Raw genomic sequence first — 17177 nt, 5'->3', positions numbered from 1 at the left:
TGTGCGGCCTTGCTGATGCGCAAGAGATAGGCAAACCATCGGCACATAGCCTGATAGTCAGATGTCACATCCTTCACCACATGATCCTGTACATTCTCTTGGCACGAGGCGACCACCGAGATGAGGTATCATATCGGGAGGCATTTCTCATTAATTCGATTATGACGGGGAGACGGATTGACGTTGGATATGTGATGATGATGCACATGCTCGCATGCTGCAAGAGCTCCACATGCATTCTCCCCTATGGCCGCTTTCTGACACGAGTATTCAAGGATGCGAGGGTTGATTTGAGTAGGGAGCAAGACTTTGAGGCCCCAAGTAGTTATGACACATATGATGAGCAATCGTTGGGCCATATGAAGTTTGAGAAGGGCCCCGATGGATCATGGATTAGGAAAGTGGAGCGATTAGTAGCACATCCTGTCGTTGAGGAGGAGACGGAGATTGGGGAGATGGAGGGTGGGGTTGCCCCTCAGAGAGATTATGAGCATACACAGACTGAGTTTGATATCCATGCACAGCAATCCGAGGGTTGCCAATTGGGGGCGACTGTATCAGGGGGGATGACATCTGAGGCAGTGCACACAGTGGGAACATCTTCGCAGCCATCATTCACTGATCCACCTCATGCACATACATCACCTCATCAAGCTCCATACGGCCCTAGTCAACCTTGGATGGATTTAGGTGCTTAGATCAGCTCACTGGGCACTCGGATTGAGAAACTTGCAGTTGTCAAGGATATGCGATTCTACTCTATGGAGGATCGCATGGATCATTATCAGACAGGCTTCACCGAGAAATTCCAGTGTATGTAGCAGAGATTTTAGAGTATTGAGGATTGCATAGATCAGCAGCAGGCTACGTTTGCGGAAATCCTCCAGAGGCTTGATCGCCAAGACAGTCAGCATAAGGACATGATGGTTTACATCCGATCGTTGTTTCCACCACCACTTCCTAAGCCGTGATAACAGCAAGAGCTATGTCTATACATGTCTTTGTTTCATTTGTCTATGTTTCCTCTATATTTGAGGATTAGCATACATAGCTGCAAATCATTACCATCTTTGTTTCATTTGTCTATGTTTCCTCTATATTTCACTTGACTATATATATATATGTCTATGTTTATGTCTATATATGTCTATGTTTCCTCTATATTTCAGTTGACTATATATATATATATGATTTCTTTTGTCTTATGTGAATTATACATTTACTTTTGGTTCCACCTAAACCCCTCCCATTGACGTGTGGAATGGAGCAAGACATAGTAGCATTCTGTTTAGATATATGTGTACATGATATGTTTACTTATCATGTTGTTTTCCTGATAAGTGTTTTCTTTTAAAATGTTGAGTGTCGCACTTTGTACTGGTCATTTGGATGCTTCAGGTGGAATTGGATGATGCATAGATTGTTTCAAAGTACCTGGGAGATTTCATTAAATGATGGAAAATTTGATCTATTGACGGTTATGCCTTTACTTCTATTCCTTGATTAGCAAACATACAGGTCAGTTTCTTGGCAAAGGGGGGCACTAACAAGAAGCAGTTATAGAAAATTAATTATGTTGTAGCTTTTGTATCTCCTTTATATGTATCGTTTACTTGTTTAAATCACATTTGTTTTCTTTGTATTGATGTTGGTGCCCTGTATTCCATTTCAAAAGATCTCTAATTTTCATGGTAGTTTTATTATGTTTCAATAAAATGTACCTTCACCATGAAACATTATCATAATGAAATTTAAAATCAGTGCTGAAATCGTATTGAATAAAATTGTGGATGCTCGAAGCCTTAAAAAGTGATAAAATTTTGTTGTGTCCATATGCACCCAAACAGACATAATGTGCGATTTGCTGCTCGATCCTACAATCCTTATATAGCACTTTGAGTTCATGAGGTATGGTTGTTGAGGTTAAATAGGGAGAAAACATTATTGTAAATCATACTCTGGTATTAGTTTGATTGATTGCTTAGGTATCTCTCAATGGGATACCCTCAATTCTAAATCATACTCTTATATGTAAATTAGGAGACTTATGCTTGACACAGACCCCTTAGGAAAAAATATTTAAACAGAAAGGCAAGTGGGAAATGAAAATTTTTGTTGGCAGATTGAAGTTGTTGATTAGCAGTTGGTTTATGAAATTGAGACTCTAATTTAAACAAGTTGCTTGCAAAATACTTATAATCAAGAATATCAAGATCATCCAAATTCAAACTCTCATTTTGGATTAGTATTATATGGTCTTTGATTAATGCGTGATAAATGGATTATCATGTGATGGTACTCATTCTAATAAATACTGGAAAATTTTTTATATGATGTTGCTGGTTTTGGGCTGGTCTTCTGGTGAGCTTTAATGCCTCTGTAATTAAGGTAGTCAAGGTCATTTAATGCCTCTGTAATTAAGCTTTAAGGAGCTAAGCTAATTTTAGTTGAAAGTGGGAGAGTCCTAGAAGGTGAGTTGTTTGTTAGGTTAATCAGCCTTCAAGTTTATTTATGGTTCAATGAATTCTCCAGAGAAGTGGGTGATCGGTGTTTGGTTGCAAAATCATTGAATTCATTTATGGGTTCAATGAAGGCATAGTAAAGAGAAGTTGTTTTTATTATTATTATTATTATTATTATTATTATTATTATTAATGATTCTCATATTAAGGGGCCCAAGGGCAATTTTTTTAACTATTTGTTTCCAAAATCAAAACAATAAGTATGTGAAAAAAAAATATGTGGGTGCTAAACAATAACTATTTGTTTCCAAAATCAAAACAATAAGTATGTGAAAAAAATTATGTGGGTGCTAAAAAATTTTGTATGAAGTTAAAGTAAAACCTCCAGCTTTCAACCTATCCATCTGATCGGCTGTTATAGGCGAGGGTGTGTGCTACCAGTCGTCCATAGAGGTAACCGGTCGATCGATTACACTTACCCGATTGCTTATCGGTCGAGTACTGGTTGTGGACCGGTTGAGTACCAGTCGTGGACCGGTCGAGGTGCCCCACTCATTATCTCTCACATAGTTGCTTGCATCTTGGAAAGTCAACATTGTATGACTGTGGTTTTGCATTATATGGGGTTAAATTATGAACTAGTAATTGGTTGTTGAAATGACATGGCTTTTTAAGTTTTCAATGTGATTTGCCTTAGATCCATGTCCGAAGGGCCTGACACAGGGCCGGTGAAGGGGATAATACAAGGCACCATTCGAAAGTTATCTCTTCCTTCACAGAAAGGTTACGGGTTACTTGAATTATGCAACCGTATATGGAAGGGGTCCTTCCAATTATATCCAATTATAGTATGGTTATATAATGCATTCGGATAAAATTTCAAGATTATAAATACAGTAACTAATTGATCAACATGTCCATTATGTCAAGACTTAAGTAATGGTAATAATTCAAAAAACACTATGAATTATGTATATATCAATTGATATTTTGTTGTTGTTTATATTTAATTCAAAACTCCTAACACAAGTATGATCATAACATGTTAAATCAGTTTTGTTCCTTGTAGTCTCCACATTCGCTTTCCTCAGTTGTAGCAACCATCAACTCATCAAAGTTCTCGATCTTGCAAACCAAAAATTCAATCTGAGAGCGAACAAAACAAAGAGTGTAAAGTCAGTCTCGCATTCTCCAAGGTGCCTTGAAGCAGTAGGAATTAATGACTCATAATAAATTAATATGACATCATGTCACAACTTGGATGTTTTCTTCCCCCTTTTTATGCACACATACAACACTTACATAAATCAAGGCATTTAGAAGATACTATGTCACTCGAAATTAGTTTGTCATGGTAGGCAACATTATGTGACATCGAAAGTAAGTAGGATGAATATAGGAAGAAGAGAGGTTTGAAAGAATATTGAAAAAAGAAATGAGCAAAGAATTTTTCAAAAATCGTTTGAAATCCTTCAAAGTTAGGTAGCCTTGTACACTCTTGTACAATTAGCACATTGGTCTTGTACACTTAGTGTAAATTCCTTGTACAGTTGGAGAAATCCGACATAGGTACAGTTGAATGAGTGTAAATGGGCGGGATAGCCACTCGCCGATGTCATGGGTCAGTGAAAAGGGGGAAAATGAAACCCAATTTAGGTTCCATTCATCATACGTGTGCTAGCACAGTCCAATGAATGTGTACGAAGGGAAATGAGGGGGGAATACGAGGCATGTCCCCCTTTGACAAAAGAAATGAGCAAAGAATTTTTCAAAAATCGTTTGAAATCCTTCAAGTTAGGTAACCTTGTACACCCTTGTACAGTTCGCACATTGGCTTTGTACACTTAGTGTAAATGCCTTGTACAGTTGGAGAAATCTGACATAGCTACAGCTGAATGAGTGTAAATGGGCGGGATAGCCACTCGCCGATGTCATAGGTCAGTGAAAAGAGGGAAAATTAACCCAATTTAGGTTCACATTCATCATACGTGTGCTAGAAAATTCCAATGAATGTGTACGAAGGGAAATGAGGAGGGAGTACGAGGCATGTCCCCCTTTGAAAAAAGAAATGAGCAAAGAATTTTTGGAAAATCATTTAAAATCCTTCAAGTTAGGTGGCCTTGTATACCCTTATACAATTAGCACATTGACCTTGTATACTTAGTGTAAATGCCTTGTACAGTTGGAGAAATTCGACATAGCTACAACTGAATGAGTGTAAATGGACAGGATAGCCACTCGCCAATGCCATGGGTCAGTGAAAAGGGGGGAAATGAAACCCAATTTAGGTTCCCATTCATCATACGTGCGTTAGCACATTCCAAGGAATGTGTATGAAGGGAAATGAGAAGGGAGTACGAGGCATGTCCCCCTTTGAAAAAAGAAATGAGCAAAGAATTTTTCAAAAATCGTTTGAAATCCTTCAAGTTAGGTAGCCTTGTACGCCCTTGTACAGTTAGCACATTGGCCTTGTACACTTAGTGTAAATGCCTTGTACAGTTGGAGAAATCCGACATAGCTACAACTGAATAAGTGTAAATGGGCGGGATAACCACTCGCCAATGTCATGGGTCAGTGAAAAGAGGGGAAATGAAACCCAATTTAGGTTTCCATTCATCATACGTGTGCTAGCACATTCCAATGAATGTGTATGAAGGGAAATGAGGAGGGAGTACGAGGCATGTCCCCCTTTGAAAAAAGAAATAAGCAAAGAATTTTTCAAAAATCGTTTGAAATCCTTCAAGTTAGGTAGCCTTGTACGCCCTTGTACAGTTAGCACATTGGCCTTGTACACTTAGTGTAAATGTCTTGTACAGTTGGAGAAATCCAACATAGCTACAACTGAATGAGTGTAAATGGGCGGGATAGACACTCGCCAATGTCATGGGTCAGTGAAAAGGGGGAAAATGAAATCCAATTTAGGTTCCCATTCATCATACGTGTGCTAGCACATTCCAATGAATGTGTACGAAGGGAAATGAGGAAGGAGTACGAGGCATGTCCCCCTTTGAAAAAAGAAATGAGCAAAGAATTTTTCAAAAATCATTTGAAATCCTTCAAGTTAGGTAACCTTGTACACCCTTGTACAGTTAGCACATTGGCCTTGTACACTTAGTGTAAATGCCTTGTACAGTTGGAGAAATCCGACATAGCTACAGCTAAATGAGTGTAAATGGGCAGGATAGCCACTCGTCGATGTCATGGGTCAGTGAAAAGAGGGAAAATGAAACCCAATTTAGGTTCCCATTCATCATACGTGTGCTAGCATATTCCAATGAATGTGTACGAAGGGAAATGAGGGGGAAGTACGAGGCATGTTCCCATTTGAAAAAAGAAATGAGCAAAGAATTTTTCAAAAATCGTTTGAAATCCTTCAAGTTAGGTAGCCTTGTACACCCTTGTACAGTTAGCACATTGGCCTTGTACACTTAGTGTAAATGCCTTGTACAGTTGGACAAATCCATAATAGGAACGACCAAACAAGTGCATATGGGTGGGAAAACAATGCTTCCACTCTCATGGATAAGGGAAAAGGATGAAAAAGTTAAGCCTCGTTTCGCTTCATATGCATCATTAGTAGGGGAGCTAATAGAATGAATTAACATGGTAGCCATCACATAAAATGCGTGCAATGAGGCACCATTCAAGCAATATGTGTGAGGAATGTCCCCGACAATTAGAAAAAGTAAATGAGTAAGTTCTTCAAAATCACTTGAAAACCCTTAAGATACACGCCCTTGTACACCCTTGTACATTTAGTACATTGGCCTTGTACACTTAGTGTAAATGCTTTGTACAGTTGCAGGAAATTGACCTAGGTACAACTTAACGAGTGCATATGGGCCGGTTAACCACTTCCCAATGTCATGGCTCAGTGAAAAAGGCGAAAATGAAACTCAATTTAGTTTCCTATTCATTATAAGTGCACTAACTAGTCCCCACAGCTCACCTTCTGTACCATACCCATTTATTCTCTAGAATATAAACCCAACAACCAGATTATAAAGTGAGGAATTTTCAAACAACTGAAATGCCAATTTTTAGGAGATCTTTTCCGACGGATTAACTGGAAGTTTCTTTCATTTACTTTTCTTGTGCTTCATTCATATGAGGCAAGATGCATATGATCAAAGCCTCATTTATACCCCACCCTGCACCCTAAAACATGTTGTTATTAAGTTCAAAATTTTTTAAGAACACCCTAACACCAGATCAAAACGGATGTCTTTCCTCAAACCTTGTAAACAAACATCCACCACATCATCAAAGGAACCAACATGAAATCAAAATCTCAAAAAATTTAATCACACCCACCCTCATTGCGATTTGGGAATGATGATGATCACATACATGCGAAGGCTTTTCTAAGTTGCTCACAATCCTCGGCTGCACGATTGGGGGACATTCATAGTTGGCTTCGTCTTTGACCATGGTGTTTACGGAGAGAGAGAAAGGGGTAAGGGTGGTGACCCTTTTTGCCATTTATTTGAGATTTTTCAGTCAGCATGACATGGCATTTCAAGTTTAACCACTTTAATTTACAACCAGCTGACTTGGAACTAATGAAGGGCATATTGGTCAGTTAATATCTCATAACCTTCCTATTAATTTTGTTAGATATATGGACCATTTGTTAATTTTTGGGCTAAACTGGGCCCAAAACACAATTCCCCCTATTTTCAATATGATGACGAAAACTTTTGTAACAAGCTAGAGGTGATTGGAAGCATGATGGATGTTATTGATTAGGAAACTAGAAAATCCACACATAAAGTAACAACATTCATGTCACAAGTTATTAATTGAACCCATATTTTCAACATGATGAGGAAAACTTTTGTAACAAGCTAGAGGTTATTGGATGTGTTATGGATGTTGTTGATTAGGAAACTAGAAAAACCAAACATAAAGTGACGGGAGAACTAAACCTGTTACATGATCACATGGATGGTTTTAAGAAAGAGCTTGCTTATTCTTCACATTATATACTTCAGTCTTGTACAAGTTAATTAATTAGTGTGAAATGTTATTTTTAGATTATTTCTTTTTTTAAACTTGCTACTATTTTTTCCTTTATTTTTAATTTGAAACTAATAACTAGATGAATGAGAGATGTTATACACCAAATTTAGAGTTTGTTTGGCAGTGATTCTAGAGAGTGTTTCTAACATCTGTAACATTTGGAAATTTTCATCCTTCAAGTATTAAAAATGTTAAAAGCACTTCCAATAATCACTATCAAATACATTCTTAGAATGTGTTTGATAGTGATTTTAGGAAGCGTTTCTAGCGTCTTTAATACTTGAAAGATAAAAAATTTCAAGTGTTAAAAAAAAACTAAATACACTTCTTAAAATCATTACCAATTGCACTCTTATAAAAATTGACAATTCAAATAGTAAGTCAAACTTCAATCTCTTCAGGATATAAGAGGAATCATTGTAGAACTTTGGTAACCTATATACTCCTTTATAGAATCTTACATTTCAATCTTCAAGATGAATGAAACCATGATATTTTATATTAATTGATATGGAGAATTTTTTATGAATTGCTTTAAATATTGACATATTATCTTTTAAATAACTATTTAAGAGATGTAGTGGACAATTGTATTACAGATGATATATTTACAACTTTAATAGTTTAATTGTTATTACTTATTAATGTTTGGATGATTGTTAAGTTAAATTAATTAAATGAAGATATAACATCCTATATTTATATATATGAAGACTTTTAGAGGTTATAAATACTACACAGATTTTTACACAAATTTTGTAAAAATACTCGACAGACAAGGTACTTTAATTTTAATGATACATAAATCATATATTTATGATATCCAATTCAACCATCCACCATTAACAGTAGTAACTTTTCCCATTGATTCGGTTTTGAAAATATCGTATGGTAGAGGACGAACTGTAGTAGACTTGCTCATGGTACAAGAAAGGCACTTGACCCTTGCCAATTGTAAACAAATAGAAAATTAAAAAAAAAAAAATGGCAATATATCTATATTAGATTTCTTTTTTTCATCCCTTGGTTTCCACATCGCCATCTAACAATTATCTTCTAAAATGACAATTTTAGAAGATTAGCTGAATTGAAATAGGATTGTATCTGATAGTCGTCAACACAATTCAACACCCAAATCAGTTAATAACAGTAAGTCGAGTGCCCAGTTTCTAAACCAAAGAAAAAGGGAAATCCCCGAAAGAAAGAACATTTAAATAGAAGTTGAGTTTGTATACTTAAAACATGCATCATGTCATAGCCTTTCATGCAAGACAATACCAATTAGTATACAGCTGAGGGTAGAACGTTAGATCTTAACACCAACTAGTTAATCCGTTCCCTTTCCTATTGTCAACTGTGGCTGTCCGAAACAAAAGAGGACATCTCAGTACTACAAGGGAATGCATTACACCCTCAGCCTGTTCTGTTTTGTTTTGATGCAGTGACAATACAAGTAGCTGTGTCATCCAAGACTCAAAATCCAGCTCCACCTCAAAAGCAAGTCCTTCAAGCTAAAACATCTACCCATACTCAATGGCTGTACAGACGGATCCAGAAAACTGCCGAAATCCTCCAAAAGAACCACACGACCAACACAATGCAATCCAGAAATCATCAATTTTCCTAAAAGTGCACACCATTCCCATTGCTATACACACCATTTACCAATCCATTGGAAAGCTTGGTGGCATTTCCATTTTGATGGCCTTTGATCATTGATTGTCCATTACTCATGACAATCTTTTTTGGCACCACCGAGCTTACATGGTCATAGTGTTGTAGAACCGCCTCCAACTGGCCACATGCTGCTGCTATAAGGCCTGTAACAAGAATGAAGTTACATCAAGATGAAATCTTCAGCCAAACAGATGCGCGCACACAATTCAAAATAGAAAATCATCCAAGGAGCTCCCTAGTGTTTCCAATGACAAAATCAGTTGCAAGTCAGCAAACACAGAACACAGTAACCACAGAGATGCATTTGCAAATTCAACTACAAAATGAAGTTCTACAACAGAATATTTAGCCATGCATAACCAATGCACAAATATTTTCAAAAGCAAGAGAAGATAAATCCATAATTAACAAATTAACAAAAAAACAGTTTCATTCCCATTTTTCCCCTGTAAATCTTCTCCAGCATTTTCTACTTAATGCCTTAGTGAAAATATCACTAACCATTCAGTTAGCCTCACATGCAAAGACATTTCTTCATTAACAAGTCTCTTATGAATGACAATCAACCTCATCATGCCAAGTTTTTCCATGATTGCTACCAATCTATAAATAAGACTGCTTGTAAGCATCATGAGCACCCAAAGAATCAAAAGAGAATGTATGGAGACTTTCTCACATCAGCCACACCAAGCCATGTTCAAGCGACCAACTACTTGCCAAAGAGAACAGAAAAAAGCCTCACTGTTTGATAAAATACACTCAGCACAAGTCAGAATTATAAAAGCAGAACCAAAACCTAGGAGCCTCACTCTCCCTCTTCTTAATAAAAATCTCACATTGTTTGATAAAATACACTCAACACAAGCCAGAGCTATAAAAGCAGAACCAAAACATTGCCCAAAGCCCTAATCAGGAGTGTGCACGGCTCTGCAGGAGCAGGTAATTTGTTTTTGCTGTTGGGAAACACATTTTTAGGCTTTTGTTGTACTCCTATCTGTATCACTTGTTCATTTCTTTCTACTAAGATCTCCCATCCTCTCTTGTATTCCTCATTTTTCTCTAATAATATTTCTGTTCTCCATAAAATATTTAAAAAAAAAAAAAAAAAGCACCTACAGGGTGGCAATCATTTTGTTTTTGTTGTAGAGTCACTCTTTTAGGATTCCTTTTGTGTTCTTTGTTTCAGTTATTTCTTTTTTATTAAAAAGAATCTCTCATCCTTCCTTATAGGCCTCCATTTTTTATAAATAATATTTCTGGTCTCCATCAAAAGAAACAACAAAATGTACCAAACTAACAAAGAAAATGTGACAAACACCTGTAGTTCACTATACTGCATCAAGAACGCAAAAACAGAACATGAGGATAAGAACATCCTGTGAGTACAATGTTACTGTATAACTTGTTCCAGATCCTCCAAAATACATAACTGTTGGAGAATTATGAGCTTGTACTTTTCCTTTTTGTTGGCACATTGAAGGATATCTCACCCTTCTATGGTTTATTAATTCATTAACAAATCACTTGTTTCTTGATTAAAAAATCTCTCCAAATACCAATTGCATTGCCCTACAATACCTCTACAATGCTGTAGTCAATGAAGTGCTGATATCAGCAGTGAGCAATGGTTATTGAGTTTATCATAAAAATTATAAATTAAAAAATTTTAAAAAAAAAATAGAAAATTTCCCCTTTATTGGGTGACCAAAAAATCCTATCAGTCAAATATTACAAGGGCAACTGAACAACAATAGTAAAAGTGGTAGGGAGGCAAAGGGCCTGTTTGGTAACTATTTTCGAAAACAATTTTTTGTTGTCTAGAACAAAAAAATTGGCAACTAGAAGATAAAAACAGAAAACAAGATGTATTCGGATAATATCTTTTAGTTGTTTTCACTTGTTTTCTTATGATTGTTTTAAAAAATAATTATACAAATATGAAGAATGATTAAAAATAAAACATTACATATAAAATTTATTTTAAAAACATAGAAAATAGGTTAAAAACATCTCAGGTTCCCAAACAAACATTTCTTCTACAAAACATCATAAAACAATTTTCAAAAACCGTTCTTAAAGAAACCATTTTTTAGAATCATTTTCGAAAACAGTTACCAAACACTACCAAAGTCTTTTTTTTTTTTTTTTTTTTTGCTTTATCATAGAGAAATATATACAATTCTCCAAGAATGGATCACAAAGCACCAATAACAAGTTAGATGCAAGAACTAGAGAAAACAAAAACGAAATACCAACAAAAAAAAAAAAAAAAAAGTAGAGGGGAAATTCCTTTCTAAAATGTGAAAATGGAACCTATTCCATTAAATTCAACACATGCTGATAGGAGTCAGCACTTATACTACTTGTCCCATAAATCCTAAAACAATAACTATAGGATTCTTTTTGAAGTATTTCAACAAAGTGGGAATCACTAAGCTAGAGTCACTACCTACTGTTGAGTATCCTTCCATAAAAATAAAAATAAAAATAAAAAAGAAAAAGAAAAATAGGAACAGCGAGAACACACCATTCCTCAGTCAACAGCAATCTATACAGAGCAAGCTTCCACAAGGAACAGCCTTTTAGTAGGCTACACATCTGAATCCTCAAAAAAAATCACCATTTTTACCCTCAAATGTAGTGATCACACCCATAAAACAAACTCTGAAGGAACACACAAACACACACACAGAGGCACGAACAACAATAACAGAAAGAAGACCTAAATTACCAACATGTTCAGAATGAAAACAGCCCCAGATACATACTTGCCACTAACCCTATAAGACAAATGTCAACAGAAGACCTAAGGTCTAAATTTTTTGAAACTAGGAACTATAGTAGTAATATTATTATTATTATTATTATTATTATTATTATTATTATTTGCTCATTGATCCTTGATGAACTGATAAAAAATGAATCTATATCTAGCAAAATCAAGAGCCCCCATTCCCATTGTTTCTCTTGACTCATTCTCACATCAATAGTCACAAGCATAATATATCCAATAGTTTGGTAATGGGTTATCCTGTTGCAAACTCAACTAAATAAAACCTATCAACAATTCTCCTTTTTTTTTTATTTACAAAACTTGGGTATTCAGAAGAAGAAAAAAAGAGAGAGAGAGAGAGAGAAAGGGCAACAGAGAAACTATTTCATGATTACAAGGCAATTATGGGTGGGCTAAATTAATAGACCATAAAGTCAAAAGGGATTCACCAACAGAAAAGGAAAATACCTAAGAAAAGTGCGGAAGGTTTTCCTGGCCTCGACTTGAATTCAGGATGGAACTGAACACCAACGAAGTATGGATGATCAGGCAGTTCAACAATCTGTCATAAAAGTATACACCAATAAATCACTGAGAGGTCACAGAAACCATATATCTTATAGAAGGAAAAAAATGGTGTATTGCTGTTATCCCCATATCTATTGTTTCTGCAAGGTACAGTTTGATTAGTCATGCTTCATGTAACAATTACCTCCATGCGGTGACCAGTTTCATCTTTGCCTACAAATGACAGACCAGCATCTTCAAGTTGTGATGTCATATTGGGATTGACCTGCGTGACATAAATAGTTCCTTCCAATAATCATTCTATTAAACAATTTTCTTTTTCCATAGGCAAACAAGAATATTATTAAGAGCACATAAACAGAAAAAAAAGGCACACCAAAATACACAAAAAGTATAGAAAGGGAGCCAAATAGGCAAAAGATAAGAAAGGAATGTATTTGTCTGCCAATGTCTTGCTCCCAACTGGACCACCCAACTAAATACCAAAGGAAACAGTATCTTCTGAATGAATAAATACATGCACACTTGTATGTTGACTACATACACCACTTACCTCGTATCTATGCCGATGTCGCTCATCAACAAAGCTCACACCACCATACCTAAAGACAAGTTCAATAATATAGGCAGGTCAGCCAGGACCAAATAATTGCTTGATGAGGAACCATCAAAGCACTGCGTCTTCTTAAGGATGTGATTATGAATTCAGTAATGGATGTTGCAATTAAGTAGGAAGCATATCAATCCAACATTGTTGCATTTCCAGAGGATCCTTCTGGATCCCAAAGAGAACGAGAATAAGGAAAATAGTAAGAGTTGCTCCAGAAAGAAATCAGTATTTCAGTCATTTTCAAGCCTTTCCCTTTCCCTTGCTTTTCTTTTATTCTCTAGATCCCAACAGTGCATAAAATAGAAAAGGAAATTTACAAAGAATAAAGCCATACAAGATAATTTTAATGCACACTCCCACAGTTATACATGCATATTAAGCACTCATGCATCCTCATCCTTAGTAGAGTTTTTTCATTTTCAGCATTTTCTTTTTGTTCATTCTTCCTGTGATGTAAATAAAGCCTAAAAGAATAAGAGTAAAAATAAAAAGGAAAAATACCTATTGCACAAGTCAAATTTACTACAACAGACAGACACATGCACAAAACGCATACAGACACAAACATGCAATAGCTTATGCATGCTGAGGTTGTCATCAGGTCTTACAACTTTGCAGATTTACAGTCAGCAAACTCAAAGTATGTCCTCCTTGATCCCAGACGCATTGTTCCTCCCATGTGAGTTTTTGAGCCCTATTAAGTGGAAGAAAATAGCTTAACGACTGTGAACAAAGAAAATTAGATAAAGAAATTTAAGGACAACTTGGTCAAAACTTGTGTAGATTTGCATACCTCTGGCATAAATATAACACAGGGATTCTTTGTTTTTGGATCAAACTCTGTGCTGTTGGCATCTTGCAAGCCAAGAACAGACCGTGCAAACTCAATGACAGCAATTTGCATTCCCAGACAAATACCAAGAAATGGAACATATTTTTCTCGAGCATACTTCGCTGCAAGAATTTTCCCCTGCACTCCTCGATCACCAAAGCCTCCTGGAACTAGAATACCATCAGCGCCCTGCATTAAAAAGCTGTTCAGAGGATCAATGGAGAAGATAAACCTAAAATAAGCGAAAACAAAACCTCCAGAACATAAATTCAAAAGGCCAATTGAAGGAAGCCTATCCCTAAAATATGGTCACCTTCAAAAGATCCCATGCAGCTTTATGAGCATCAGGGGCCTGCAATGTGTAAATAGCAGTTGAAAGCTTAATAGATAAGATAATAATAAACAAAAAATCTGCAGTGCAGAAAATTAAAAACAGTACTAACCTCTTTTGCAGTTACATCTTCAAGATCATCGGCGGCAATCCACTCTACAATAAGTTTCCGATGACAAGCAACAGAAGCATGCAAAAGAGCCTGTAAATAGAAAATGAAATAGAACTCATTGACCACACTATTAATGTATCAAAACTGAAACAAGAAGTACATAATATATGTGTTAAATACATGGATTACATATTAAAAGTTACAAGGTGCATATTTTTGATAAGTAAAGAAGCAAATTTGTATTAAAAAGAGATGCCAAAAGAGTGACTCGAGGCATACAAGAACAAAACACCCACTGCCACAAAGGCTCAAACAGGAGAAATATCTACCAAAAAGGTACCAGTGTACTATTAAGAATAGAGACTTGAAAAAATAAAGTAGAGCACCAATTACACCAGTTTAAGTATATGCCATATGTGGCTAGTTGAGGGATCCAACATATATCCATACAGAGTAATGCAAATTCCATATAACTAGAAGCCAAAACCCCAAGGCAATTTTTCTTTTTTTTCTTTTTTTTTTTTATTTTATTTATTTTTTTTTATATATAGGTAAACTTCTTTCCCTTGTTTCTTTTGTACCTACAGGAACATGACTCTGTGAAAAACTGCAGGGGACCATAAAATTCAAATTCCACAGAAACTAGCTATATGAACAATCTGGAAGGAAGTGGATCAGTTCCAAGGTCCAGTAGTTGAGCCAACTATAGTAATAAAATAAAAGCCCATACATCTTCATAGAAACCAATATATGATTTGATTGGTAGTCACTTTTATGCCAAGCAAGGGGGTACACACTTAGTATACTTTGTAGGGAACCTTTTACCCCCTTGAAATGTCAGTTCTCAAGTTGTAGATTATTTTGGTTTTCTTTATAAGATGTGCGGTTTGTTTTGTTTTCTTTTGGAGGGGTATAGGCATGCTTTTTCCTCTTGATCACAATAAGAAACCACAGCAATGACTTATTGGAGGATAAAAAGTCAATCAGAAAAGATAAACTGAACTCAATCATTTTCAGGTAACAAAATAACACACCTTCAAGACAGAGAGATAAGCATCTGAAAGGCCAGTATATTTTCCAACCATGGCAATCCTGACCTGTAACGTACATGACATTCAAAATCATGATACTTGGCAACAAAAGGTAATGGGACTTCAGTTCATAAATTAGATATGTTTGAAACTCACAGGATTATGCAACATGTCACAAACTTCTGTCCTGATGGTCCATTCCTTAAGATCAGGCTCCCTAGCAACACTGCAGATAATTGAAATGTTAACAGAACACTGAAAAACATATCACCCATGATTGCAATACAAAAACATTGCCAATTGAGCCAAATTCTATGAACAAGAGATCAAGCAGCAAACATAGAGCAAAATATATGGTGCAGAAAATGAAAAGTGAGTTAGAAGACAAACCCTATAAGGTTCAATCTTTTCAAGATTGCTTCATGTGCCTTCTGATCCTAATTGACAAGGAAAAGAAAAGGTTCAATGTATTTTATAGACAGGAGAAGTACAACTGAACACAGTTTTGAAGGACTAAAGAACTACTTACTCTTAGTAGCAAAGGGATGTGCCAAATGTTTGGAACATCATAGAGAGTTATGATGTTTTCTGCCTGAAAATAAGTGATTTAATTCAGTTATCTCGCCGAAAAACTAGTAACAAACTATTTGGAAAAAACCAATACAAAGATCAGCATCTTGATTATGGTACCGGCACATGACAAAATTGAGAGAGTTTGGCCTTAACATTTTCATCTAGTGCCTGTCAAAGACAAATAAAAATAAATTTAGAAACTTGACACCACAATGTTACAGAAAATTAAAGGAAAAGTGGTAGGAAGGAAGAGAAAGCAAGGACCTTTGTACTGCGGCAAGCTAAAATATTTGGCGTCAACCCCAGCCCTCTAAGTCCACGAACACTATGCTGGGTAGGCTTTGTTTTCTAAGAAATAAAAATTGGAATTAAAAAAAAAAAAAACTCATTAGAAACAGTAACTCATGTATGCATAAACAGATTGCAAAACTAAATTTACAGTTTCTAGAAATTTGAATCAAGGGAAAATGGTGCAAATATACCTGTTCACCGACAACATTGAGAACAGGCACAAGACTGACATGAATCAAGCAGAAATTGCCAGGGCCTAAACAAAGGAAGAGTTGGTTAAGAAGGCTTATTTGGCTCATTTCTACACCACTGAAAGCAAGAGGTGCAATTCACAGTAACCTTACCAACACGGTATGAGAATTGGCCAAGTGCCTCGATAAAAGGCATAGATTCTATGTCCCCTGCATAAATAAAAGTTATCTTTCAACTTATTAAAAATGGGGAAATAGCTCAAGCTATTGCATACCAAGGATGCTAACCTACCGATAGTTCCACCCAATTCTATGACACAGACATCAGCTGGACCCTCTTTCCCATCCACCGGTACAATTGCTACACGCTCAATCCACTCTTGAATGGCATCTGTAATGTGTGGAACAACCTGCAAAAAAGAGAAGGTAGGAAAACTTCAGGGACCATAAATTAATATCATAGTACAGAAAGCTCTGAGCAAGAAAATATAGTCCATTTCAACATCTGAACAAACCTGAACAGTTTTTCCAAGATAATCACCTCTTCTCTCCTTATCGATGACCGACTGTTAAACATCAACCAACAAAAAGAAAATTAATGACAATGGAGAGTACAAGAGTGACAGAATCCTTTCGGAAAATGACACGCAAAGCACAGCAAGGAGATGTGTAATTCAATAATTTGCCTGATAAATCTTTCCAGTTGTTATGTTATTGTCACGAGTCAACTTGATATCTAAGAAT

General features: G+C 36.0%; 1 protein-coding gene across 1 annotated transcript; it reads right to left on the bottom strand.

The window, feature by feature from the left end:
- Positions 1-8567: 8567 nt before the first annotated feature.
- LOC117911666 (CTP synthase-like) lies at positions 8568-17173 on the bottom strand (the record flags this gene model as incomplete). The annotated part of the gene is made up of 19 exons (XM_034826070.1): positions 8568-9304; positions 12403-12496; positions 12647-12727; positions 13016-13064; positions 13681-13766; positions 13866-14093; positions 14218-14256; positions 14348-14437; positions 15382-15444; positions 15535-15604; positions 15769-15815; positions 15908-15970; positions 16069-16119; positions 16216-16299; positions 16434-16498; positions 16587-16643; positions 16726-16843; positions 16949-16999; positions 17120-17173. Coding segments are annotated over 19 exons (1587 nt in total), but the record flags the coding sequence as incomplete, so codon positions are not given.
- Between the last annotated feature and the right edge of the window lie 4 nt (positions 17174-17177).

The sequence above is a fragment of the Vitis riparia genome, chromosome 3, assembly GCF_004353265.1.
Source record: "Vitis riparia cultivar Riparia Gloire de Montpellier isolate 1030 chromosome 3, EGFV_Vit.rip_1.0, whole genome shotgun sequence".
Lineage (NCBI taxonomy): Eukaryota > Viridiplantae > Streptophyta > Magnoliopsida > Vitales > Vitaceae > Vitis > Vitis riparia.
The sequence above is the reverse complement of the archived record's forward strand: the minus strand, read 5'-3'. Positions and strand labels throughout refer to the sequence as shown.